Below are 25,286 nucleotides of genomic sequence, written 5' to 3'. Positions count from 1 at the left end.
TTGAATATGAAAAGTTATTAATAATTAGGCACATTTGGGCAGTCTTGACACAAAAGTTTGAACAGAAATGCAATGGTTCCATCGATCAGTCTAAAACATTTCACATACACTGCTGCCATCTAGAGGCCAACATCTAAATGGCGCCTGGGCTGGAATAATACATCATGGACTTTCTCTTGCATTTCAAAGATGATGGTACATATAAAATACAAAAAAAACGCATGTTTGTGTTATCTTTTACCAGATCTAATGTGTTATATTCTCCTACATTAATTTCACATTTCCACAAACTTCAAAGTGTTTCCTTTCAAATGGTATCAAGAATAGGCATATCCTTGCTTCAGGTCCTGAGCTACAGGGAGTTAGATTTGATATGTCATTTTAGGCGAAAATGGAAAAAAAGGTGCGGATCCTTAAGAGGTTTTTACACAGAACATATTACAAACATATTTCTTGCTTTGCAAACACAACAGTGGTCAAATATGTTTTTGTGAATGTGACAACATTTGTGACTCCACAGATTACATTTGTGACTGCATGGATTACATTTGTGACTTGCATTACATGTGTGAGTTGCTCCACATATTTGTGAGTTGAGTTTTACGGATCAGATTAAGACATCCTAAATTTGCATAAAATGATATAAATGAATATATCACAATTACTTTTAGAAATGGATCTGTTTGTTATCCTATCTTATTTTCCTTCTTTCCTATCTTAATTTCCTGTTCCTTTTACCCTTTCCTCCCCTCCTTTGCTTTCCGTGCTCTCTTTCCACCTATGCTTTCCTAGCTCTCTTTCCTTTCCTCCTGTCCTACAGTAGCTTCCTTTCCTCCTTTCCTTGCTCCCTTTCCTTCCTTAGATTTATTTTCCTCTCCTCCTTTCCAATATATTTTTCCTCCTTTCCTAGCTTCCTTTCTTCCTTTCCTCGCTCCCTATCTCCATGTGTATGCTTGCTTATAATCATAATCATATTTTTTTATAATAATGTCAAATTGATGAGAAAATATTTCCAGCAGGTAAAGTCAACTTGTAGAGTTGTTGAGGTTTTAAAAGGCTTCTAAAGTTTGTAATTTCCACTCTACAATGACTTGATTTGCCCTAACGGAAAATGTATCAACCCCCCAAAAATCCCAATGAATTATAATCCACATAATAATAACACAAATCACAATGTGATTTAACTTACAGCCCTTATTACATACAGCCCAAACTACATTCCCTTATCTGGTCAAGCTGGAAACAGGTGCACAAAGATTTCCTGTGTGACGGATTGAACAGATCAGAGCTACTGGCAATAGATCAAAAGGACTTGTAACGCAATGATGCTTTGATGTAGAACACATTAATACAATCATATCAACTTTTTGCCTGCAAGCTGCCTTTTCGTTGGCAGGTAAATGCACCAAACGGCTTTGGGAATCACTAAGCTAACCCTTAGCTTTAACTTTCACATCACATTCTCGGTAACATTTATCAACTTCATAATCACAGTCTTTTGTGATTCACTCAATGGACTAACTCTGTGTTAGATATGGGGGGGGGGGGGGGGGTATTAAATCTGGTGGGGGGGTCTGGGGGTCCTCCCCCGATTTTAAAGAAATGTTTAAATGCATTTCACTTATACCTTTCTGCTAACCATCCATGACTTGCATCTAGAGCACAATTATTCACATACCGGTAGTCCATTGACAAATCAAAGTGTTCTGTATTTTTTATGTTTTTAATGTATGAATGCCAGTAGAAGCAGTAGAGAAATCCAGGGCAACACTTACATTCTCACAAATTCTTTTCATCTGTACTAATAGCTTCTTCCAATCACTTAGTGGAACACGTCTGGTTTAGTAAAGAGAAAAGAGAGCTTGCAGAACTACATTCTCTAGTAGTCCAACCATCAACTGCCTTTAAATGTGTATTGTTTCTGTCTCCATCCTTCTTCTTCTCTGCAACGCTGACGACAGAGTAGAGTAGATCTATACATGTAGATATATACATGTGCTCTATTTCTACGGTTTGAGGTTGACATGATGAGATGCACCTGGAGTAGATGGTTAAAAATGTGGCGTGTGTCACTAATTACTTTATTGGTTTAAAAAACATTGAATCCACATAGTGACAGAGCTTGACATATTTAAAAAAAAGAATAATGGGCAAATGTTGCACAATCCAGGTGTGGAAAGCTCTTAGAGACTTACCCAGAAAGACTCGCAGCTGTAATCGCTGCCAAAGGTGATTCTGACATGTATTGACTCAGGAGGTTATTTTATAAAATCTTCCACTTTGTCTTTACATAGTATTTTGTGTAGATCGTTGACGTAAAAAAATGGCAATTCAATCCATTGTAAAGCTACTTTGCAACACAGTAAAATGTGGAAAAAGTCAAGGGGTGTGAAGGCAGTAAGTAACCTATTGCAGGCTAAGTCTAGTGACAGTTTCAATATCAATAACAGAGCAAAACAATAGCAAACCCTGCATCAGAAACGGGATAAACTCCAAATGTATGCACGTTACTAACTGCAGTTTAAGGAACATGCACCTTACAGTATGTACAATAACTGAATGTTTGTTCTCTATATTGCAGTACCCCTGGCCTCCATGCTTCTCCCTCTCGTTTCATTACAATATTGACTCAAACCTATGTTGATCACAACCCTTTTGGGTTGTTTAACGGATAGAATGTCTCAGAGAGAAAACCCATCCAACTGGGTGTTTAAACATTCCTTTTAAATCTTATCTTTCTGAGAGGTTGGCAGCAATGCTGGTGAACACCCTCCACCCACACGGTCTACTGAAACGTAATCCTCCAGACAGTCATACGAACAATGATATGCTTTGTTTAAAATATACATTTTTAAAAAGGAACATGAAATGGATGCAAAATAGGGACCTGTGAAGTGATGCAGCCAAAATGTCAACATTTGAATTCATTGTCAATGCAATTTTTTTATTTTCTTAATGTGTCCTTTGTTACCATGAACAGAGAACACATCCAATTGTTATTATACTATACATCCAATAGCATTTTTTTTTCATCTACTAAAATAATTTTGGAATTGTAAATCTGTGATTGCAACTTAAATCACAGGAGGCTGGTGTCCCCTTAATTGGGGAGGACAGACTCATGGTATTGGCTGGAGTAGAATCAGTGAAATGGTATCAAATACATCCAACACATGGTTTTCATGTGTTTGATACCATTCCATCCACTCCATTCCAGCCCTTATTATGAGCCGTCCTCCCCTCACGAACCTCCACTGACTTCAATACGTCCCCTTGATCATCGCAATGCACACGCGCAATATGTTATCAGTACAACAGTGTCTTTTTGTCTATGAAATAATTGATGACAATATACTTTGAAACACCTCTGTTTCTCCTGCTACACGATGGAGGTTAATACCACAGCATGATCTTTTCTCACTACTTTAGATTTTCTGGTAAGAATGTCAAACAACACCTCCCACAATATCAAGCTTTAGCTTTTACCATTAGCCTAAGTCATTTTACTGGCCAACTTTACTTATTGATAAGTGGGTTAGTGGGCATGAGTAAAAGTGTCACCTGTTAGACTGCACTTAGTACTTACCCCCCCAACCCCTCCCTTAACTCCATTGTGAAGAACAGAGGGACTCCAGGTAAATGAGCATAACAAGAGCTTTTCCAGGAATGCTTGTTAAGGAACAAGAAAAAGATGAAGTGCGAGTTCCACCAGAAAATGGGGCTGACCCACACCACCCTGAAGAAAGTGGAATGGAAGGAGGTGGGATAGAGTGAGCAGGTTGTTCACATTCTTGGGATGTCCACTGTCATCAACAAACTCCGGGCCAAGGCCCTTTTTCTTCCTCCTCAGGTATATAACCTTGCCACCAGAGTGACGCTTGTCACTGCAGATCCACCACTATGTCGTTCACCTCCAGATCCTACACCTCTTCTGGCCACGGTTCCCGCATCTCCACCTCCCAAGCTGGGGGATTCTGCAGCACATCTTCCTCCAGGGGTGGCTTGGACACGGCTGACGGCCTGGACCTCCACGTGTCAGCCAACGAGAAGTCCACCATGCAGAACCTGAACGACCGCCTGGCCTCCTACCTGGGGAAGGTGAGATGTCTGGAGAAGGAGAATGCCGAGCTGGAGAAGAAAATCAAGGATTGGTATGCGTCACGCACGGTTATCTGCCACGACCACAGCGCCTACTTTGCCACCATCGCTGGCCTGAAGGACAAGGTGAGAGGGGTAGGGGGAAGGGTGTGTGTGTTAGAATTATTCCCAGAAGCACTAACTCCATCCTCACTGTTGATTTATTTGCTGGCTCCTCTGTGTACAGGCAGTTAGTTGTTGCATCTGTTCCTATCTATGGGGGTGAGGAGGGAAATGTGTGTGAGATGGGATGAGGGTGTTTCAGCCAAAAGGAATTCTGGCAGAGAACATTTTTTGTTCTGTTCCTTGAAGGCCAATGCAGGTTACGTACTAAAATAATGTCATTAACTACAACTTCACGCGTCTATGGGTCCTGGTCAAAAGTAGTGCACTATATAGGGAATAGGCTGCCAATTGGGATTACAACCCAAGTCTAATTTCTGGCATTTCTGCTGAAGGTCACAGTCACTTGAGAATGTGTGTATAATGATGTGAGTGAAAATTAACACCGTGCCATTGTGATTTCTGTTACACAGATCCATTTGGCATCCAGGTCCAATGCCAAGACTTTGCTGGACATTGACAATGCCAAGCTTGCTGCTGAGGACTTCAAGATGAAGTAAGGGGCTACTAACTACTATGAATCACGACACACTATTCATATAAAACATGTCTGTCACCCAAGGCTCTATACAACACATTCTGAGTAGAAGTTACCCTTTTCAGATACAGAACCAGAATCAGCCTAGCCAAGCTAAATCCTATCCATAACTACTAGTGAGGAAAAGGCTAAACTGATCACTGGCCGTGTCTGAATACCCATACTAGCGTATTACATACTTAAACTGCTTACTCGTTTTGGCGTTTGATCTAGTAGAATTCATGTGTCTTTTCCGACTCACGTGCTTGACAACAGATTAATTGATACGCTGTGCCAAAATGAACAAATGGTGGGAGTCAATGCATTCGCGCAGTAGACGATGCATTTCGATGACTATTTTCAAATTTCACACACTGTAAAACGTTCTTCTTCGCACACTATTTAGTACGCTAGTGTGGGTATTCAGACAGGGCCCGTGTCTAGCCATCCCTACTCCATAGACGAAGCAAAAGACTACAATCTGAACACATATTGGTAGCCTGTGTGATCTTAGCATGACCTTTGACCTGCTCAGGTATGAGAACGAGCAGTCCATGAGGATGGCAGTGGAGGCAGACATCAGTGGTCTGAGGAGGGTCCTGGATGACATGAACCTGGGCCGCTCTGACCTGGAGATGCGTTACGAGGGCCTGAAGGACGAGCTCGTCGTGCTCCAGAGGAGCCACCAGGAGGTAACCGATTGTTCCGGGGCCAACAGTTAGTCACAGGACAACCACACTGTATGGCACAGGGGAGCTGCTTTTCACTGTACACCCATTCAAAACCACACAGCGTTAGCAACACAAATCTAACAAAATGCCATACCTTCTTATCTTTGATGTCCACCAACGCCCACACGTTTCCACCTGCCTCCTCACAGCCACACCTGCAGTATAACATATATGTTTGTGCTGGTGAATCTGAATAGGAATGACATGCATATGTTTACTTGTTAGTGCTGGCCTAATAGTGCAAACAGTACTAGAAAAATATATTGATTATTTGCTTAGTGTTCAGTGACGATATACATTGGACCTTACATGTATTTCATTCCACTTACAGCAGCAGAAAACTCACTTCAGTAGGCATCCACGACAGTTGCTAGGCGGAAGGATATCATTGGCCACTAAGGAGTACTTAGCCCTGTTTTGTATGGGGTGTTATTGGAGCAGTTAATGTTTAATACACAAATATGACATCTAACTAACCTCTGCTGATATCACACCAGGATTTCCCTTACACAGATGGATGGGTGTTTCTTTTTAAAACACAGTTCCTCTCCCCCTCCTCACACTTCCTAGTATTCTTTATTTCTTCCATTAACTCACTATTATCCTTTGTGGGACTCTTACATCCATAAACACACACATTACAGTTCATGTATGGTGCATAATGGGTCATATATTGACCAGTAAGAGACATTAGATTAGTTGACAATAACTTAATCCCTCAGGTTTAAAATCCTCTGGTTGAAAAACATGTAATCACAAGTGTGATTTATCTAAAACGTTGAGACCTGTTTAATCGCAGTCAAGCTACTGTTGGTTGTTATGGTTACTAACTGAGGTTACGCCCTCTGACCTTTGACCTATAGGAGATTGCCATGGTAAAGTCCCACGTGGGCAGCCAGGTGAATGTATCGGTGGATGCTGCCCCATCCCAGGACCTGAACGCAGCCATGACCGAGATTAGGAAGCACTACGAGTCTGTGGCCGTCAAGAACCGCAAAGAGCTGGAAGCCTGGTACCAGGGCAAGGTGAGCTGAATGACCAAGATACTTACTATATGTTGTCATTTATCCAAAAGAGTTACTCTCGAAAGGTTTTTCCCCCTCATAAGAATAATGCAGTTCAGCTTCAGACAATGTCAGCTGCCCTAAAAGAAACTTGTATTAAAATTAAAAGTGTTACATTTGAAGTGTTAATTAAAAATGCATGAAGAACGTATATTATCGTGTATAGGATGAAGTCAATGATCTACTGAAGCATGGAAATCAATTTAGAGACTGAATGAGTAGGCTCTGAGGTAAACTGTGTTGACTAATGTTGTTGTTTTTTACCTGTATAGCTGGCCACAGTGGAGATTGAAGTCGTGACAAACAATGAGCAGCTGGTTAGCTGCCTCACAGAGTCGAAGGAGACCAAGAACACCCTCCAGAGGCTTCAGATTGAACTGCAGTCCCATCTGAGCATGGTACAAGACCACACACACACACACACACACACACACACACACACACAAAAAAGCCATAATAGAATTGGAAGTGAAAATTCAGGCATGGATTTTAGCCAGGTCTCTGCATATCGTTATTCTGACACCCATAAATACCTTACTGACATTTTGAACTTGGCAACATGCCCACCTCATGTCTGGCCCTGACCAAACATTTTTCTGGGTGTGTAGTCTATTGGAGCACCAGATTCACAACCTCTCACACACTTTTGTGCAACCGAGTTATACAATAATATAATATTATCCATATGTGTAGTGCAATGGAGAGGGCACCCACCCTATCGCCCTTGAACAGAAGCAAAACTTGTGCAACAGTGTCACATACTGTGGCAGTATATCATTGAAGGCACCAGTATACCCACTAGTTCACTCCAGGGGGAAGTTTTCCCTAGGAAACGATCTAGGATCAGCTACCCCTCATCTAATCCTAAACTTTACCATTAGTGGGGAGAAAAAACTGACCCAAGATCAGCGTCTAGGTGCTACTTCACCCTTCACCCACTCCCTCCTCCCCCGATAGAAATCTTCCTTGGAGGGCACCCTGGCAGACACCCAGAAGCGCTACTCTGCTCAGCTGGCAGGGCTCCAGAGCATGGTGACTAGCCTGGAGCTCCAGCTCTCCCAGCTCCACGCCAACATCACCCACAACAAGCAGGAGTACGGCATGTTGCTGGACCTCAAGACCCGGCTGGAGCTGGAGATTGCAGAGTACAGGAGGCTGCTGGACGGAGAGGACGACAGCTCCACCCAAGGTGAGCCATTGTATACAGCTGGCAATAGGCCTTTGTAGACTTCTTCCCAAACGCATCATCATGAGACTGATGCTACTTGGTCTTGCTTGATTTTAAGCTGAAAGCAATATGCTGTATCTTCAACAGTTGAAAGTTGACCATTATTTTGAACTGTATCAAAAGTGGACTAATGAAGAAGATGTTAAGAAACAAAAATGATTCTAAAATGATGCTTTAAAGTGCTCAGTATGAGTATTGCAAAGAGATTTACTCCTTGTCCATTTTTGACTCCACAGTGGTTACCAAGACGATCATCGTGACCCAGACCACTGTGGATGGAAAGGTGATGGAAACTACTGAGTCTTTTAAATAAGTTATTAATAGAACCATCAATAAAGATTATGTGGTTGAATGAGAATGGACTGTGTGGTTTCACTTGTTTCAGAGATATTCATGCTTTATCATAGACAGACTATAAGAATGTCTGAGTATGGATGTCATAGCAGGTACATTTTGTGTTCTCATTTCAAATGAATTGTTTTCAATTTGACATCTTTCAACCAAAACATGGTGTACAGCTCTACAGTTGACCTCAGAAACAGTCTCCATACGTACACGTAACTCTGCATCTAATACTTGAACAACTGAGAGTTTGATTAATGGAGACATACTTATGTAATTCTGCTGACAACTAGTGTGACGACCCTCCCGTTATGTCTGGCAAATTCTTTCTCTTTGCTCTTGTTTTCCTTGGTGGGATGTCGGGGGGCGGAGCCGGGAGGGTCGTCAGCGATGTGGGACGCACCTGGGATCAGTTGTGTCTCGGAGATGTATACACCTTTTCCCCCCGGTTCACTGAGGAAACTCTCACCACGTAGACACACTATTATTTTTGGTTCTGGCGTTTTGTGGTTTCTTTGTTTTGGGACGTCTCAACACCCCTCATTATCACCATCGATGAATGCAACCGCTCACTTACACTACTGACTACACACACCATTGTTAATTGTATATAGTTTACTTTAGTTAATATATGTACTTTTGTTATTCCTCATCTCCACGTTGTCACCCTCTTTGTTATGGGCTTCAAGCCCATTTGTGACACTGGCAATCAGACTTCTTCTATCCGCAATTCAATAATGCAAAGAATTAAGCTCAACTCAGCAGAAGAGAATGTAATAAATTACACTATTCAAGATCATACTGACACATATACTTTCTCAATACCATAGAATTGGCCTCATGTGCAAAATATAACAACCTATGTGATAGTCAGATGTTTGGGAGCACGACAGATCAGATAAATCAAGTTGAAAGACACAGAAGACAGAATGATGGTGTCAGCAAGTCAGAGCATCTTTATTACATTCACAATGGGTTCTGTTGTTGGTGTTCAATCCAGATGTAGTAGAATGTGTTGTTCTGGAAGTGTTAACCATAGAAATAGAATAACCAGAAAATAAATCCCCATTCAAGTCAATGTTCCATATGGGTGTCTGAGGGGCTTTAGCCATTCTAGAAATAATAGGAGGATGATATGGACATCTTAAACGAGAGTTAATCAGAGCTGGCCTAAACAAATAATACAGATAAGGAAGACAGGGATTTCTCATCTTACGAATATTTTATATAAGTTGTAACTTTGTATTTTAGGGTGCATGAATAAAGTACTGGGGAACAACAATATTCCGAGTGCTGGCCTCTCATTTCCTATACCCATTCTAGTAATTATATGTCTATGGGGTTAACCCATTGCTTGCTGCAGTGCTTTCTGTGTGTGTATGTGGGACCTTAAGCGTGTTTGGTTTCACTTGAAGAGACAACCTTGCCGTCCACTATTTCCTCTGTGACGATCACCACCTTGCGTGTGGTGGAGGTGGTGGAGGTGGAGGAGCTGAGGCCAGAGCTAGAGGAGCTGATGTGGGAGCTGGAGGAGCTGTGACCGGATTTCGAGGAGCTGAGGCCGAGTCTGTGAAGGGATACCAATGGTTAAGCATAGTTAGAATCGATGATCATAATAACTATCTATTAAAGGTCACATAGCAGTAGATTCATGTCAAAAGTAACCATGTCTCATAGTAAGGTCAACTTCAAATGAACATTGTTTTTATAGTCAAATGTTGAGAGAGACATCCAATCGCATCCTGCCGTACCCGCTAGCCTCTCCATCCAGCAGCCTCCTGTACTCAGCGATCTCCATCTCCAGGCGTGTCTTGATGTCCAGCAGCATCTTGTACTCCTGGCCCTGGCGTTCCATGTCGCTGCGGAGAGACACTAGCTGCTCCTCCAGACTGGTCACTTGGTTCTGGAGACGTCCCAGCTGCATGGAGTAACGGCCCTCCGTCTCCGCCAGCGTGTTCTCCAGGGAGCCTTTCTATTGGCCGGGAGGGATAGAGATGATGGGTCAAAAACAGTGGGAGTAGGTCTTGAATTTGGAATGTTTACAGTCATACTGAAAAGTTAGCTCTAGTAATTTAATGTGTAGGCAGGTAGAGGTTAGCTATAGTAATGGAGTGGTGCCTGGCTATAACAACTTGAGGGACAGTGTTAGAGACCAGGTGAAAGTGAGATAGTTGAGGGTTGGAAAAGAGAATGATGAAAGAGTCAACTGTTGATTTTTGAAGAAATTTGTAGAAAGTTGTGGTAGTAATGTCCCCTAAACTGTTGTCTGTGGTTAGATGTTTGTAATAAACGGCTCACCATGCTGAGCTGTGACTGCAGTTCGATCTCCAGGCCCTGCAGTGTGCGACGGATCTCTGAGATCTCTGACTTGGAGGTCTGGAGAACCTCTGTACTGGACGCCACCTCCTTGTTCAACGTCTCCGTCTGTAAAAATAATAAGTTGTTAATGGTTGAAAAGCACTCTATTGTCATACTTGAGTAAAAGTAAACACACCTTAATAGAAAATGACTCAAGTGAAAGTCACCCAGTAAAATATTACTTGAGTAAAAGTCTACAACTATTTGGTTTTAAATATATTTAAGTAAATGTAATTTCTAAAATATACTTAAGTATTAAGAGTTAAAGTTTTTTTAGCCAGGGGCATATTCCAACATCCATATTTTCTTATTTGTATTTTTTTTTATACAAATGAAGCATGTGTGTTTAGTGAGTCCGCCAGATCAGCGACAATAGTGTATTACCAGGGATGATCTCTTGATAAGTGAATGACTTGGACCAATTTCCTGTCCTGCTAGGCATTCAAAATGTACTTTTGGGTGTCAGATCAAATGTATGGAGTACATTACTTTCTTTAGGAATGTAGTGAAGTAAAAGTAAAAGTAGTCAAAAAATATAAACAGTATAGCACAGATACCCCAAAACTACCTAAGTATTACTTCAAACTATTTTTACTTAAGAACATTACACCACTATAACTCATCGATCATCACAGGAACAAACCAACTCATGATAGAATGTGACAACATTACCAACTAGAAGTGAAGGAACATCAACACCATGAACATAGTTTAGAGGTTCTAGAGGTTCTACCTTGGTCTGGAACCAGGACTCCAGATCGCGCTGGTTCTTGGCACTAACGGACTCGTACTGCTCACGGATCTCAGCCATGACTCTGGACAGGTCCTCCTGTGGTGCTGCGTCCACCTCCACGTTGATCTGTCCAGTCATCTGTGTCCTCATGGCCAGTAGCTCCTGTGGAGAAACACATAGGGGTGAGTGACTAACCTCTGCTGATGGTAACAACTTGACCTGCCCTCTGTCTTCATTATACATTTGAACACCATTGCTTGATACAGATGTGCTTGAAAGCCAGCAGTGGTGGTCTAGTGGAGACCCATAGCAGGTTGACATGGTCAATAGATGTAATACATTAAGGGACTGTATGGATATGTCCCATCAGCCCACACCCACCTCCTCATGGTTCTTCTTGAGATAGATGAGCTCCTCCTTCAGCCCCTCGATCTGCATCTCCAGGTCAGATCTGGCCATGGTCATCTCGTCCAGCATCCTCTTCATCCCGGCGATGTCCGCCTCCACTGACTGACGCATGGCCAGCTCGTTCTCATACCTGAGAGACAGAGAGAGCTTAGGTCAAAGAACTGTCTGAATGTGTTCCTCTGTGAGAATAGGAAGGGGGGTTACAGAATCTAGTATTCCATTTAGTTTTGGGAAAATAACAGAAAGTAACACCAGGCTTCTGATATGTCTGTTGGGAAGGTGTTATAGATTCTACGTAAACTGAAATAAAAAACAGTATGAGGGTTTTTACAGATTTGGGCTTATTCCATTTGGTATATGGAATGCACCAGCAGTGTACTGTATCTGTGGATGGTGTTTGATATACTTACTTGGTTCTGAAGTCGTCTGCAGCGAGCTTTGCATTGTCGATGTTCAGATAGATGCTCCCATTCAAGCAAGTGGCAGCCTGGATCTGAGAGGTGGAGGATGGCAAAACATTTCAGGATGGGGCATGCATGGCATTTCACCTTAATGCAGTACACACAAACTGTGATATCACACTGTAATCATTGAGTTCTGAGTTTCAGCCGCACTGTAAATGATAGCCCATAGAAGCATTACAGGGAACCTTTTGTCTTTGTGAACATTGTAAAACATGACACAAAGAAACAAATGGCACCTTTCGCAATCGCCTAGGGGCTCTTAACAGACAGGAAGGATTGGCTTCAATGATCTGCTATATTGTCGATGCTTCAGCTGCAAATATGCATACTGTCTTTGCATCTATCTTTGGTGCAATATGTTGGTTGAATCAATTATAACAAATGCATTGAATTTTGCATTTTCCAATAGTCATGAATAACTCTCAGTAACTGACATGTGTACACCATGTATATGTACTCTCTAACGAAGCATGACATTGTCACTCTGCAGACATTACCATGTTTTGACATGCTGTGATGTCATCATTGAGTGCTCTTGCTATCAAGGAGACATGTCACGTACCTTGTCCTGCAGGTCGGCGATAGTAGCGTGGAAGCGAGAGTAGTCGCGAGCGCTGGGGGACGTCTTGCTCTCCATGAACTGACTGATCTTCAGCTCCAGCTTGGCGTTGGCCGCCTCCAGAGAGCGCACCTTCTCCAAGTAGTTGGACAGGCGGTCGTTCAGGTTCTGCATTGTGGCCTTCTCGTTGACCGACACATGGAGGTCGGCTCCACCGCCACCACCACCACCCCCTCCCATGCCGAAACCATAACCTCCACTGCCGCCGCCACCCCCTCCCATTCCGAAACCATAACCGCCACCACCACCTCCTCCGCCGGAACTAAACGAGGAGCTAGAGATGCGCACCCCAGAGCCTCCTGCACCTCCATACACACTGCCGGCCCTCATGGCAGTGACGCGGCCTCCTCCACCACCACCACCACCCATCGAGGAGAAGCGTGAGGAGCCCATACCCATTCCACCTCCACCTCCAGACCTCATGGACATGGTGCCACCTCCACCTCCACCACCGCTGCTGCTGTAGGACATGCTAGATCTGGAGAAGGACATGGCTGCTGAGAAGGAGTCTGCCTGCCTGGGATGAAGAGGAGAGAGAATGTGGTGCCTGGCCCAGCCACTGTTCCCTTTATATGCTGCACATGGCGGAAGGAGGGAGGGAGTGTGGGAGGAGGACATGTGTGGGGGAGGCAGAAGGGAGGAATACAGGGAAGTATTACCACATGTAGGGCAGGGCTCCTCCCCCCACTTTGACACGTTAGAATGCAGAAGACCAGAAGAGGAAAGATAGATATGTACTGTATGTGTGGATATGCACATTTTGAAAATATACTCTTGTTGTGTAACTCCACTCTCCCCCATCTCACTCTGTAGGTGGTGTCAGCCGACAGGGTGCTTGCAGGCACTCACACAAACATATAGAAGTGCACACTCCCATAAAGAGATGGAATTCCTCTCCTTTAAAAGCATCTGGCTTAGAGCATAGACAGGCCTGCTTCTATTAGCCCCAGGTAAGTCATTTAATCAGTCAACACACACAGTATAACTTTGACATGCTGTGACAGGTGACAGATGTTTTCTGAGCATATTTGAATCACTGACTGGCTATTTACCTGTACCTGTTAAGTTACCAAGACAACAAGTTGCAAAGAAACTTCCCAGTACAATATGATCTTTCTCTTGACACCGAGACAACATTCTCCCCGAACAGACCTGTCTTCTTCCTTAAACACAACAGTCGATTGTTCCTTGATAGATTTTCTGATTTTATGCATATACTCAGGTTCCATTTTTCCTAAGTTTCACTCAACTTTATGCGTGTCCCATCTACTGTAGGAGTCTGCAGGACCGACAAAAGTAGTTTTCCCTTCCTTATACCACTTTATAGAGTCCGTAGTCGGGGCATCGTACCCCAGAAAAACTCACCTCAGGTGGGATTAAAGTAGTGTTCTTTTCCGTTAACACCTTGGCAGGGAACTTGGCATCTGAATATTTCCATATACAGTGGGTAGAACAAGTATTTGATACACTGCCGATTTTGCAGGTTTTCCTACTTACAAAGCATGTAGAGGTCTGTAATTTTTTTTATCAAAGGTACACTTCAACTGTGAGAGACAGAATCTAAAACAAAAATCCAGAAAATCACATTGTATGATTTTTAAGCAATTACAGTGCCTTGCGAAAGTATTCGGCCCCCTTGAACTTTGCGACCTTTTGCCACATTTCAGGCTTCAAACATAAAGATATAAAACTGTATTTTTTTGTGAAGAATCAACAACAAGTGGGACACAATCATGAAGTGGAACGACATTTATTGGATATTTCAAACTTTTTTAACAGTTCAAAAACTGAAAAATTGGGCGTGCAAAATTATTCAGCCCCCTTTACTTTCAGAGCAGCAAACTCTCTCCAGAAGTTCAGTGAGGATCTCTGAATGATCCAATGTTGACCTAAATGACTAATGATGATAAATACAATCCACCTGTGTGTAATCAAGTCTCCGTATAAATGCACCTGCACTGTGATAGTCTCAGAGGTCCGTTAAAAGCGCAGAGAGCATCATGAAGAACAAGGAACACACCAGGCAGGTCCGAGATACTGTTGTGAAGAAGTTTAAAGCCGGATTTGGATACAAAATTATTTCCCAAGCTTTAAACATCCCAAGGAGCACTGTGCAAGCGATAATATTGAAATGGAAGGAGTATCAGACCACTGCAAATCTACCAAGACCTGGCCGTCCCTCTAAACTTTCAGCTCATACAAGGAGAAGACTTATCAGAGATGCAGCCAAGAGGCCCATGATCACTCTGGATGAACTGTAGAGATCTACAGCTGAGGTGGGAGACTCTGTCCATAGGACAACAATCAGTCGTATATTGCACAAATCTGGCCTTTATGGAAGCGTGGCAAGAAGAAAGCCATTTCTTAAAGATATCCATAAAAAGTGTTGTTTAAAGTTTGCCACAAGCCACCTGGGAGACACACCAAACATGTGGAAGAAGGTGCTCTGGTCAGATGAAACCAAAATTGAACTTTTTGGCAACAATGCAAGACGTTATGTTTGGCGTAAAAGCAACACAGCTCATCACCCTGAACACACCATCCCCACTGTCAAACATGGTGGTGGCAGCATCATGGTTTGGGCCTGCTTTTCTTCAGCAGGGACAGGGAAGATGGTTAAAATTGATGGGAAGATGGATGGAGCCAAATACAGGACCATTCTGGAAGAAAACCTGATGGAGTCTGCAAAAGACCTGAGACTGGGACGGAGATTTGTCTTCCAACAAGACAATGATCCAAAACATAAAGCAAAATCTACAATGGAATGGTTCAAAAATAAACATATCCAGGTGTTAGAATGGCCAAGTCAAAGTCCAGACCTGAATCCAATCGAGAATCTGTGGAAAGAACTGAAAACTGCTGTTCACAAATGCTCTCCATCCAACCTCACTGAGTTCGAGCTGTTTTGCAAGGAGGAATGGGAAAAAATGTCAGTCTCGATGTGCAAAACTGATAGAGACATACCCCAAGCGACTTACAGCTGTAATCGCAGCAAAAGGTGGCGCTACAAAGTATTAACTTAAGGGGGCTGAATAATTTTGCACACCCAATTTTTCAGTTTTTGATTTGTTAAAAAAGTTTGAAATATCCAATAAATGGCATTCCACTTCATGATTGTGTCCCACTTGTTGTTGATTCTTCACAAAAAAATACAGTTTTATATCTTTATGTTTGAAGCCTGAAATGTGGCAAAAGGTCGCAAAGTTCAAGGGGGCCGAATACTTTCGCAAGGCACTTTAATTTGCATTTTATTGCATGACATAAGTATTTGATACATCAGAAAAGCAGAACTTAATATTTGGTACAGAAACCTTTGTTTGCAATTACAGAGATCATACATTTCCTGTAGTTCTTGACCAGGTTTACCCACACTGCAGCAGGGATTTTGGCCCACTCCTCCATACAGACCTTCTCCAGATCCTTCAGGTTTCGGGGCTGTCGCTGGGCAATACGGACTTTCAGCTCCCTCTAAAGATGTTCTATTGGGTTCAGGTCTGGAGACTGGCTAGGCCACTCCAGGACCTTGAGATGCTTCTTACGGAGCCACTCCTTAGTTGTCCTGGCTGTGTGTTTCGGGTCTTTGTCATGCTGGAAGACCAAGCCACGACCCATCTTCAATGCTCTTACTGAGGGAAGGAGGTTGTTGGCCAAGATCTCGCGATACATGGCCCCATCCATCCTCCCCTCAATACGGTGCAGTCCGTCCTGTCCCCTTTGCAGAAAAGCATCCCCAAGAATGATGTTTCCACCGCCATGCTTCATGGTTGGGATGGTGTTCTTGGGGTTGTACTCATCCTTCTTCTTCCTCCAAACACGGCAAGTGGAGTTTAGACCAAAAAGCTTTATTTTTGTCTCATCAGACCACATGACCTTCTCCCATTCCTCCTCTGGATTATCCAGATGGTCATTGGCAAACTTCAGACGGTCTTGGACATGTGCTGGCTTGAGCAGGGGGATTTTAATCCATGACGGCGTAGTGTGTTACTAATGGTTTTCTTTGAGACTGTGGTCCCAGCTCTCTTCAGGTCATTGACCAGGTCCTGCCGTGTAGTTCTGGGCTGATCCCTCACCTTCCTCATGATCATTGATGCCCCACGATGTAAGATCTTGCATGGAGCCCCAGACCGAGGGTGATTGACCGTCATCTTGAACTTCTTCCATTTTCTAATAATTGCGCCAACAGTTGTTTCCTTCTCACCAAGCTGCTTACCTATTGTCCTGTAGCCCATCCCAGCCTTGTGCAGGTCTACAATTTTATCCCTGATGTCCTTACACAGCTCTCTGGTCTTCTCCATTGTGGAGAGGTTGGAGTCTGTTTGATTGAGTGTGTGGACAGGTGTCTTTTATACAGGTAACGAGTTCAAACAGGTGCAGTTAATACAGGTAATGAGTGGAGAACAGGAGGGCTTCTTAAAGAAAAACTAACAGGTCTGTGAGAGACGGAATTCTTACTGGTTGGTAGGTGATCAAATACTTATGTCATGCAATAAAATGCAAATTAATTACTTAAAAATCATACAATGTGATTTTCTGGATTTTTGTTTTAGAAATCCATCACTCACAGTTGAAGTGTATCTATGATAAAAATTACAGACCTCTACATGCTTTGTAAGTAGGAAAACCTGCAAAATTGGCAGTGTATCAAATACTTGTTCTCCCCACTGTATCTTTTTGTCACGCTCCAGAGGTTACCATTTTCCTCTAATATTTTACCTGGGCATTGCTCCATTATATATTTTGATCCTGAATACACAACACAGGGTGAAACCCTTTGTATTTTCAAGCTTTGTGATGGCAGCATCATGTTATGGGTATGCTTGTCACCGGAAGGAACTGGGGAATTTGTCAGGATCAAAAATAAATATGAAAGGAGCGAAGCCCAGGTTAAACTTTTTATTTCACATATATTAATTACACATATATTAATGCCAAAGACATGCCAGAATGACTTTCCAAGTGGAGTTGAGTATTCCAGAGTGCTCCAGCCTCAGCCCAAAAACAATAGATAAATGTTGCCCTAAGACTTGTCTAAAGTTTGTAAAAACTTAAATATACATCCTCACCTTAGCCTCACCCTTTAATTATTCATAACATATTTCCTGGTTGTTTGTGGCTGAATTACAACCCAGTCACAGAGATCCGAGCCAAGCACGACAGCACATAGAGCCACTGACAGTCACTAGATTCACCCAGAACTCAACCCCTATCCATTGGCATTATGTAATTGGTTCTTGCAGACACACAATGTCCCCAATGTAGGAGGAACAGACAGACCCCCTTCGTATGAACAAATATGTCTAAAAGAAGACATGCTAAAGCAGTCATTTCTAGACCACAATCTAGTTTAAATGGATTCAAATCCCAAGTGCTGTCGCATGTGTCTTATTACATTTGTGAAATTATTGGCTTTTCTGAGAAATGCTAAATCAGAAGGGTGCAGTCAGTCAGTGAGTTTGCATTGGCGTGTTCACACAAACAAGGTGCCAGGCCAATGCAATCAAATTAGATATAATAAATTCATCTGAATCACTATATCATCTATCATACACTACGTGGCCAAAGTATGTGGACACCTCTTCAAGTTAGTGGATTTGGCTATTTCAGCCACACCCGTTGCTGACATGTGTATAAAATCAAGCACACAGCTATGCAATCTCCATAAACAAACATTGGCAGTAGATTGGCCTTACTGAAGAGCTCAGTGACTTTCAATGTGGCACCACCATAGGATGCCACCTTTCCAACAAGTCAGTTTGTCAAATTTCTGCTGGTGCTGCCCCGGACAACTGTAAGTGCTGTTATTATGAGGTGGAAATGCCTAGGAGCAACAACGGCTCAGCTGCAAAGTGGTAGGCCACACAACCTCACAGAACGGGACCGCCGAGTGCTGAAGCGCATAAAAATAGTCTGTCCTCGATTGCAACACCCATTACCGAGTTCCAAACTGCCTCTGGAAGCAAGGTCAGCACATACACAGTTAGCCGGGAGCTTTATGAAATATGTTTCCATGGCTGAGCAGCCGCACAAAAGCCTAAGACCCCCATGAGCATTGCCAAGCTTCTAAAATAATGGTGTAAAGCTCGCCGCCATTGGACTCTGGAGCAGTGGAAACGTGTTCTCTGGAGTGATGAATCACAGGCCTAATCACCAAATATCCATGCCCGACCTCACTAATGCTCTTGTGGCAGAATGGAACCAAGTAAATGCAGCAATGTTCCAACATCTAGTGGAAAGCCTTCCCAGAAGAGTGTAGACTGTTATAGTAGCAAAGGGTGGACCAACTCCATATTAATGCCCATGATTTTGGAATGAGGTGTTTGACGAGCAAGTGTCCAAATACTTTTGGCCATGTAGTGTATATGTGGTCTGCATCTTGATTTATGGCTGTCCACCACTGTGAGTAGAGCACTCTACTTTCCAAGTCTTTGTATGAGTTTTCCAAATCTCCTAAGTCTCCCACAGTCGTATCTGTCAATGCGAAATGACCATCCTCTAACTCCAATACCTACTGATGTTGTGTAACAGTGGAGGCTCCTCAGAGGAGGAATAGGAGGACCCACCCTACTCAGTGATTTTCAGAAAAATAATATATAATTCTAAATTCTAAAGATATGCTTTTTTTATGTAAAACTATACTACATATACTCACATTACCAAATACATGATGACCTAAAACACACTTTCGCAAAGAAGGCCTAAAGTAGTCTCAACAGGACACTCCAGGGTAGCACACTGGTGTAGCCGGAGGACAGCTATTGTCCGTCCTTGTCTGGCTATATTGTCTTCAGTATATAAAATAGGAGGCTCATGCAACTCAGCTACCTCCATAGACCTACATGGTAGTTATGATGGAGAACACATAGAACCTCGATGTGGATGTGGATGAGATCAAGTAATAATTTGTCAACAGAACCATCAATATAGATTATGTGGTTGAATGAGAATGGACTGTGTGGTTTCACTTGTTTCAGAGATATTAACGCTTTGCCATAGACTGACTATATGAGTAGGTGAGTACGGATGTCATAGCAGATACATTTTGGCATCTAATTTAAAATGTATTGTTTTCAAATCTAAATATTTCCACTAAAACATGGTGTACAGCTCTACAGTTGACTCCACAAACACCCTTACATACAATGTAAACTCTGAAAAGAGGTAGAAATACATGTATATCATTTTGATGACATTTTTCTACTATCAATATTTCCATTTGTTTTGCCTTGAAACTCAGTACAAGTGAATGTCATAAATTACACTATTCAAGATCATACTGACACATATACTTTCTCAAGACCATAGATTTAGCCTCATGTGCAAAAGATAACAGCCAAAATAAAAGTCAGATGTTTGGGAGCACGCCAGATCAGATAAATCAAGTTGAAAGACACAGAAGACAGAATGATGGTGTCAGCAAGTCAGAGCATCTTTATTACATTGACAATGTTGTTGGTGTTCCATCCAGATGTAGTAGAATGTGCTGTTCTAGAGGTTTTAACCATAGAAATAGAATAACCAGAAAATAAATCCCCATTTAAGTCAATGATCCATGATGGGTGTCTGAGGGGCTTTAGCCATTCTAGAAAGAATAGGAGGCTGGTATGCACATCTTAAACTAGAGTTAACCAGAGCTGGCCTCAACAAATAACGATGTTATTTATTTGACAAAAACTTTTTTTTAAGTTGAAACATTGTATTTTAGGTTGCATGAATTAAGCACAGAAATATTCTATGTGCTGGCCTCTCATTTCATATACCCATTCAAGTAATTATATTTCTATGGGGTTAACCCGTTGCTTGCTGCAGTGCTCGCTGCTTGTGTGGGACCTTATGTGGTGTGTTTGGTTCCACTTGAAGAAACAACCTTGCCGTCCACCATTTCCTCTGTGACGATCACCACCTTGCCTTTGGTGGAGGACCTGGGGCCGGAGCTGGAGGAGCTGTGGACAGATTTCGAGGAGCTGAGGCCGAGGCTGTGAGGAAGGGAAACCCATGGTTAGCATAGTTAGCATCTATGATCTATGATCATAATACGTATCTATTAAAGGTCAAACACCGGTAGATTCATGTCAAAAGTAACAATGGCTCATATTAAGGTCAACTTCAAAAGAACATTGTTTATAAAGTCAAATGTTGAAGGAAACATTAATTAATTTTCACTTGTTTCAAGGACCCTTGTCACCCTTCTTCCCATCCTGCCTTACCCGCTAGCCTCTCCGTCCAGCAGCCTCCTGTACTCAGCGATCTCCATCTCCAGGCGTGTCTTGATGTCCAGCAGCATCTTGTACTCCTGGCCCTGGCGTTCCATGTCGCTGCGGAGAGACACTAGCTGTTCCTCCAGACTGGTCACTTGGTTCTGGAGGCGTCCCAACTGCATGGAGTAACGGCCCTCCGTCTCCGCCAGCGTGTTCTCCAGGGAGCCTTTCTATTGGCCGGGAGGGATAGAGATGATGGGTCAAAAACAGTGGGAGTAGGTCTTGAATTTGGAATGTTTACAGTCATACTGAAAAGTTAGCTCTAGTAAGTAAGTAATGCCCCCTAAACTGTGGTCCTTGGTCAGATGTTAGAAATTACGGCTCACCATGCTGAGCTGGGACTGCAGTTCGATTTCCAAGCCCTGCAGTGTGCGACGGATCTCTGAGATCTCTGACTTGGAGGTCTGGAGAACCTCTGTGCTGGATGCCACCTCCTTGTTCAACGTCTCTGTCTGTAAAGCAAAGGTCAAACATCACAGGAACAAACCAACATTTCAGCTCATGATAGAATGTGACAACGTTACCAACTAGAAGTGAAGGAACATCTACACCATGAACACCGTTTAGTGGTTCTAGAGGTTCTACCTTGGTCTGGAACCAGGACTCCAGATCGCGCTGGTTCTTGGCACTAACGGACTCGTACTGCTCACGGATCTCAGCCATGACTCTGGACAGGTCCTGCTGTGGTGCTGCGTCCACCTCCACGTTGATCTGTCCAGTCATCTGTGTCCTCATGGCCAGTAGCTCCTGTGGAGAAACACATAGGGGTGAGTGACTAACCTCTGCTGATGGTAACAACTTGAGCTGCCCTCTGTCTTCATTATACATTTGAACACCATTGCTTGATACAGATGTGCTTGAAAGCCAGCAGTGGTGTTATAGTGGAGACCCATAGCAGGTTGACATGGTCAATAGAATACATTAAGGGACTGTATGGATATGTCCCATCAGCCCACACCCACCTCCTCATGGTTCTTCTTGAGATAGATGAGCTCCTCCTTCAGCCCCTCGATCTGCATCTCCAGGTCAGATCTGGCCATGGTCATCTCGTCCAGCATCCTCTTCATCCCGGCGATGTCCGCCTCCACTGACTGACGCATGGCCAGCTCGTTCTCATACCTGAGAGACAGAGAGAGCTTAGGTCAAAGAATTGCCGGAATGTGTTCCTCTGTGGGAATAGCAGGGGGGTTATAGATTCTAGTATTCCATTTAGTTTGGGAAAATAACAGAAAGTAACACCAGGCTTCTGATATGTCTGTTGGGAGGGTGTGGTTATTGTGGACGTGCAGTGGTGGGCCGTCAGGGCCAGCAAGGCCTTCTCTGCTGGCCTAAACATCATCAGAATATATATATATTTTTAAATATATTTTCCCACAAATATGTATTAAATTATTCCCCAGAGTAAGAATTATACTCTTCATTTCATAGCTTTCCTCTTGGTTGCACTGCTTCCAGCCCCAGGTTGAGATTTGGAGGGCTGGTCTTTATGTTAGATCTTTTATCCAATAATATTCAGCCATCATGTGTTGCCAGGGGTCTAAAATCTGCCCTCAGGCCTTCAGAATCAACAGTGCGGGCGCTTGTAGCTTAAAGTGAAATGAAATGAAAATTTAGTGTCAACCAATCAGCTTTAGAGTTGGCTATTGTACGCCTGCTGGCTGGCTCTAGTGTTACACAGGAGCCAGCTAGCAGGCGTAGTGCGTGCACGTCTTTTGATTGGATTACCAATATTGAGAGGCAGGTCCTATGGGCAGGTCTATGCAGAACCTCAGAACTAGGAAACTGAATTTGATAAACAAATTAATTCTCGTACTACTAAGCTGTTTTTCAACCCACCATGGCGGAAGGAGGAGAAGATATCGATTTGGTCGAGGATACAATTATAACGCCATTCTCAAGACAAACTTTTCAAGAAAAGTTAGACATTGTAAGGAGAGGTCGCCCGACGCCGACGCTACAAAGCCTGTCACAGGCGGGAAAGGGGTTCGTTCACCACTTTCAAAGTTCCAACTACGAGCGCGATCAATGGCTCACAGGCTCCGAGAAACACTGCAAACTGTACTGCTGGGAATGCCTATCATTTGCAAGTGATCGATTTGGTGTTTGAAGCCACACTGGCTTTGCAAACTTGAGTTGTCTAACCAAGGCAGCAATGAGACACCAAAGTACGGCTGGCCACTTACAAGCAATGGTGCTTTTGAAAACCTTTGGGGACACCCGAGTGGATCTACAGCTCAACGAACAAGCGCGCAGGGCAACGGAGCTGCACAATGAAAAGGTGAAGAAAAATAGGGAAATATTGAAAAGACTCGTTGAGTGTGTCATGTTTTTGGGTAAACAGGAACTGTATTTTTGGGGGGAAACTTAAAGCTCAAAGTTTGTGGATCAGAAATGGATAGAAGAAGAATATTAATATAACTCTGTTGCACTCGACTATGTTCTTGCCTATTAGTTGAACTGTACTGTATTGTACTCTTCCCCAGCAATTCTCTGAAGAAAAATGTCAATTTCAAGGGAACATAACGCCTGGTTATACTGTGTTTCTGTCTAAATGTACAGTGTCTAGAGCCATGGCATCATAATGATGGTAATAAGATTCGGGTGGGACTCACTGAAGGCCCAGGCCCCAGGCCCACGGCACGACACTGTGGAGGTGAAGGGTAATGGCCAGTGGCTTCCATTTTTATAGATTCAACACAAAATTAAATAAAAAGCAGTATGAGGGTTTTTACAGATTTGGGCTTATTCCATTTGGTATATGGAATGCACCAGCAGTGTACTGTATCTGTGGATGGTGTTTGATATACTTACTTGGTTCTGAAGTCGTCTGCAGCGAGCTTTGCATTGTCGATGTTCAGATAGATGCTCCCATTCAAGCAAGTGGCAGCCTGGATCTGAGAGGTGGAGGATGGCAAAACATTTCAGGATGGGGCATGCATGGAATTTCACACTAATGCAGTACACACAAACTGTGATACCACACTGTAATCATTGAGTTCTGAGTTTCCGCTGCACTGTAAATGATAGCCCATAGAAGCATTACAGGGAACCTGCTGTCTTTGTGAACATTGTAAAGCATGACACGAAAAAACAAATTGCACCGATTGCAATCGCCTAGGGGCTCTTAACAGACAGGAAGGATTGGTTTCAATGGTCTGCTATATTTTCAATGTTTCAGCTGCAAATATGCATACTGCCTTTGCATCTATCTTTGGTGCAATATCTTGGTTGAATCAATTATAACAAATGTGTATCATTTAGCATTTAGCAAATCATATTCATGTCACGCTTAGTAACTTGGAAAACAAGCTGATGACATGTGTAACATGTATCTGTACTCTCTAACAAAGCATGACATTGTCACTCTGCAGACATTATCATGTTTTGACATGCTGAGATTGTTATTTAGTGCTTTTGCTATCAAGGAGACATGTCACGTACCTTGTCCTGCAGGTCGGCGATAGTAGCGTGGAAGCGAGAGTAGTCGCGAGCGCTGGGGGACGTCTTGCTCTCCATGAACTGACGGATCTTCAGCTCCAGCTCGGCGTTGGCCGCCTCCAGAGAGCGCACCTTCTCCAAGTAGTTGGACAGACGGTCGTTCAGGTTCTGCATTGTGGCCTTCTCGTTGGCCGACACATGGAGGTCGGCTCCACCGCCACCACCACCCCCTCCCATTCCGAAACCATAACCGCCACCTCCGCCGCCACCCCCTCCCATTCCGAAACCATAACCGCCACCACCACCTCCTCCGCCGGAACCAAACGAGGAGCTAGAGATGCGCACCCCAGAGCCTCCTGCACCTCCATACACACTGCCGGCCCTCATGGCAGTGACGCGGCCTCCTCCACCACCACCACCCATCGAGGAGAAGCGTGAGGAGCCCATACCCATTCCACCTCCACCTCCAGACCTCATGGACATGGTGCCACTTCCACCACCGCTGCTGCTGTAGGACATGCTAGATCTGGAGAAGGACATGGCTGCTGAGAAGGAGTCTGCCTGCCTGGGATGAAGAGGAGAGAGAATGTGGTGCACGGCCCAGCCACTGTTCCCTTTATATGCTGCACAGGGCTTAAGGTGGGAGGGAGGTTGGGAGGAGGACACCGGTGGGGGAGGCAGAAGGGAGGAGTAGAGAAGGGAGGAATATAGGGAGGTATTACCTCATGTAGGGCAGGGCAGGGCAGGGCAGGGCTCCTCCACCCACTTTGACACCCTGCGGGCAGATGCTAGCATGCAGAAGGAGATGGAAGAGGATAGATAGATATATACTTGGTGTGAATTTTGAAAATATACCATTGTCGTGCAAC

The 25,286-nt window shown here is 43.5% G+C and overlaps 3 protein-coding genes across 4 annotated transcripts; 1 reads left to right on the top strand and 2 right to left on the bottom strand.

The window, feature by feature from the left end:
• Positions 1-3,646: 3,646 nt before the first annotated feature.
• On the top strand, positions 3,647-8,938 carry krt98 (keratin 98). The gene is made up of 7 exons (XM_036940573.1): positions 3,647-4,224; positions 4,674-4,756; positions 5,313-5,469; positions 6,372-6,533; positions 6,845-6,970; positions 7,530-7,761; positions 8,037-8,938. Exons 1-7 carry the CDS (start codon positions 3,901-3,903, stop codon positions 8,111-8,113), a joined length of 1,161 nt encoding a protein of 386 aa, XP_036796468.1. The 5' UTR covers positions 3,647-3,900; the 3' UTR covers positions 8,114-8,938.
• Positions 8,939-9,072: 134 nt separating this feature from the next.
• LOC110485898 (keratin, type I cytoskeletal 13-like) lies at positions 9,073-13,290 on the bottom strand. Of its 2 annotated transcripts, none has more exons than XM_021557111.2 (7): positions 12,668-13,290; positions 12,052-12,134; positions 11,615-11,771; positions 11,234-11,395; positions 10,441-10,566; positions 9,894-10,114; positions 9,073-9,709 (listed from the first exon to the last, which is right to left on the bottom strand). In XM_021557111.2, exons 1-7 carry the CDS (start codon positions 13,214-13,216, stop codon positions 9,532-9,534), a joined length of 1,476 nt encoding a protein of 491 aa, XP_021412786.2. In that variant the 5' UTR covers positions 13,217-13,290; the 3' UTR covers positions 9,073-9,531. The 2 variants fall into 2 exon arrangements, with proteins under 2 accessions (XP_021412786.2, XP_021412787.2); XM_021557112.2 differs by having other exon boundaries at positions 9,073-9,703.
• Positions 13,291-20,126: 6,836 nt separating this feature from the next.
• LOC118936333 (keratin, type I cytoskeletal 13-like) lies at positions 20,127-25,025 on the bottom strand. Its single transcript, XM_036940572.1, has 7 exons — positions 24,421-25,025; positions 23,791-23,873; positions 21,942-22,098; positions 21,565-21,726; positions 21,306-21,431; positions 20,929-21,149; positions 20,127-20,697 (listed from the first exon to the last, which is right to left on the bottom strand). Exons 1-7 carry the CDS (start codon positions 24,955-24,957, stop codon positions 20,553-20,555), a joined length of 1,431 nt encoding a protein of 476 aa, XP_036796467.1. The 5' UTR covers positions 24,958-25,025; the 3' UTR covers positions 20,127-20,552.
• Positions 25,026-25,286: the final 261 nt, after the last annotated feature.

The sequence above is a fragment of the Oncorhynchus mykiss genome, chromosome 13 (assembly GCF_013265735.2).
Source record: "Oncorhynchus mykiss isolate Arlee chromosome 13, USDA_OmykA_1.1, whole genome shotgun sequence".
Lineage (NCBI taxonomy): Eukaryota > Metazoa > Chordata > Actinopteri > Salmoniformes > Salmonidae > Oncorhynchus > Oncorhynchus mykiss.
Note: the sequence above shows the minus strand (reverse complement) of the source record. Positions and strands in the feature narration are given on the sequence as shown.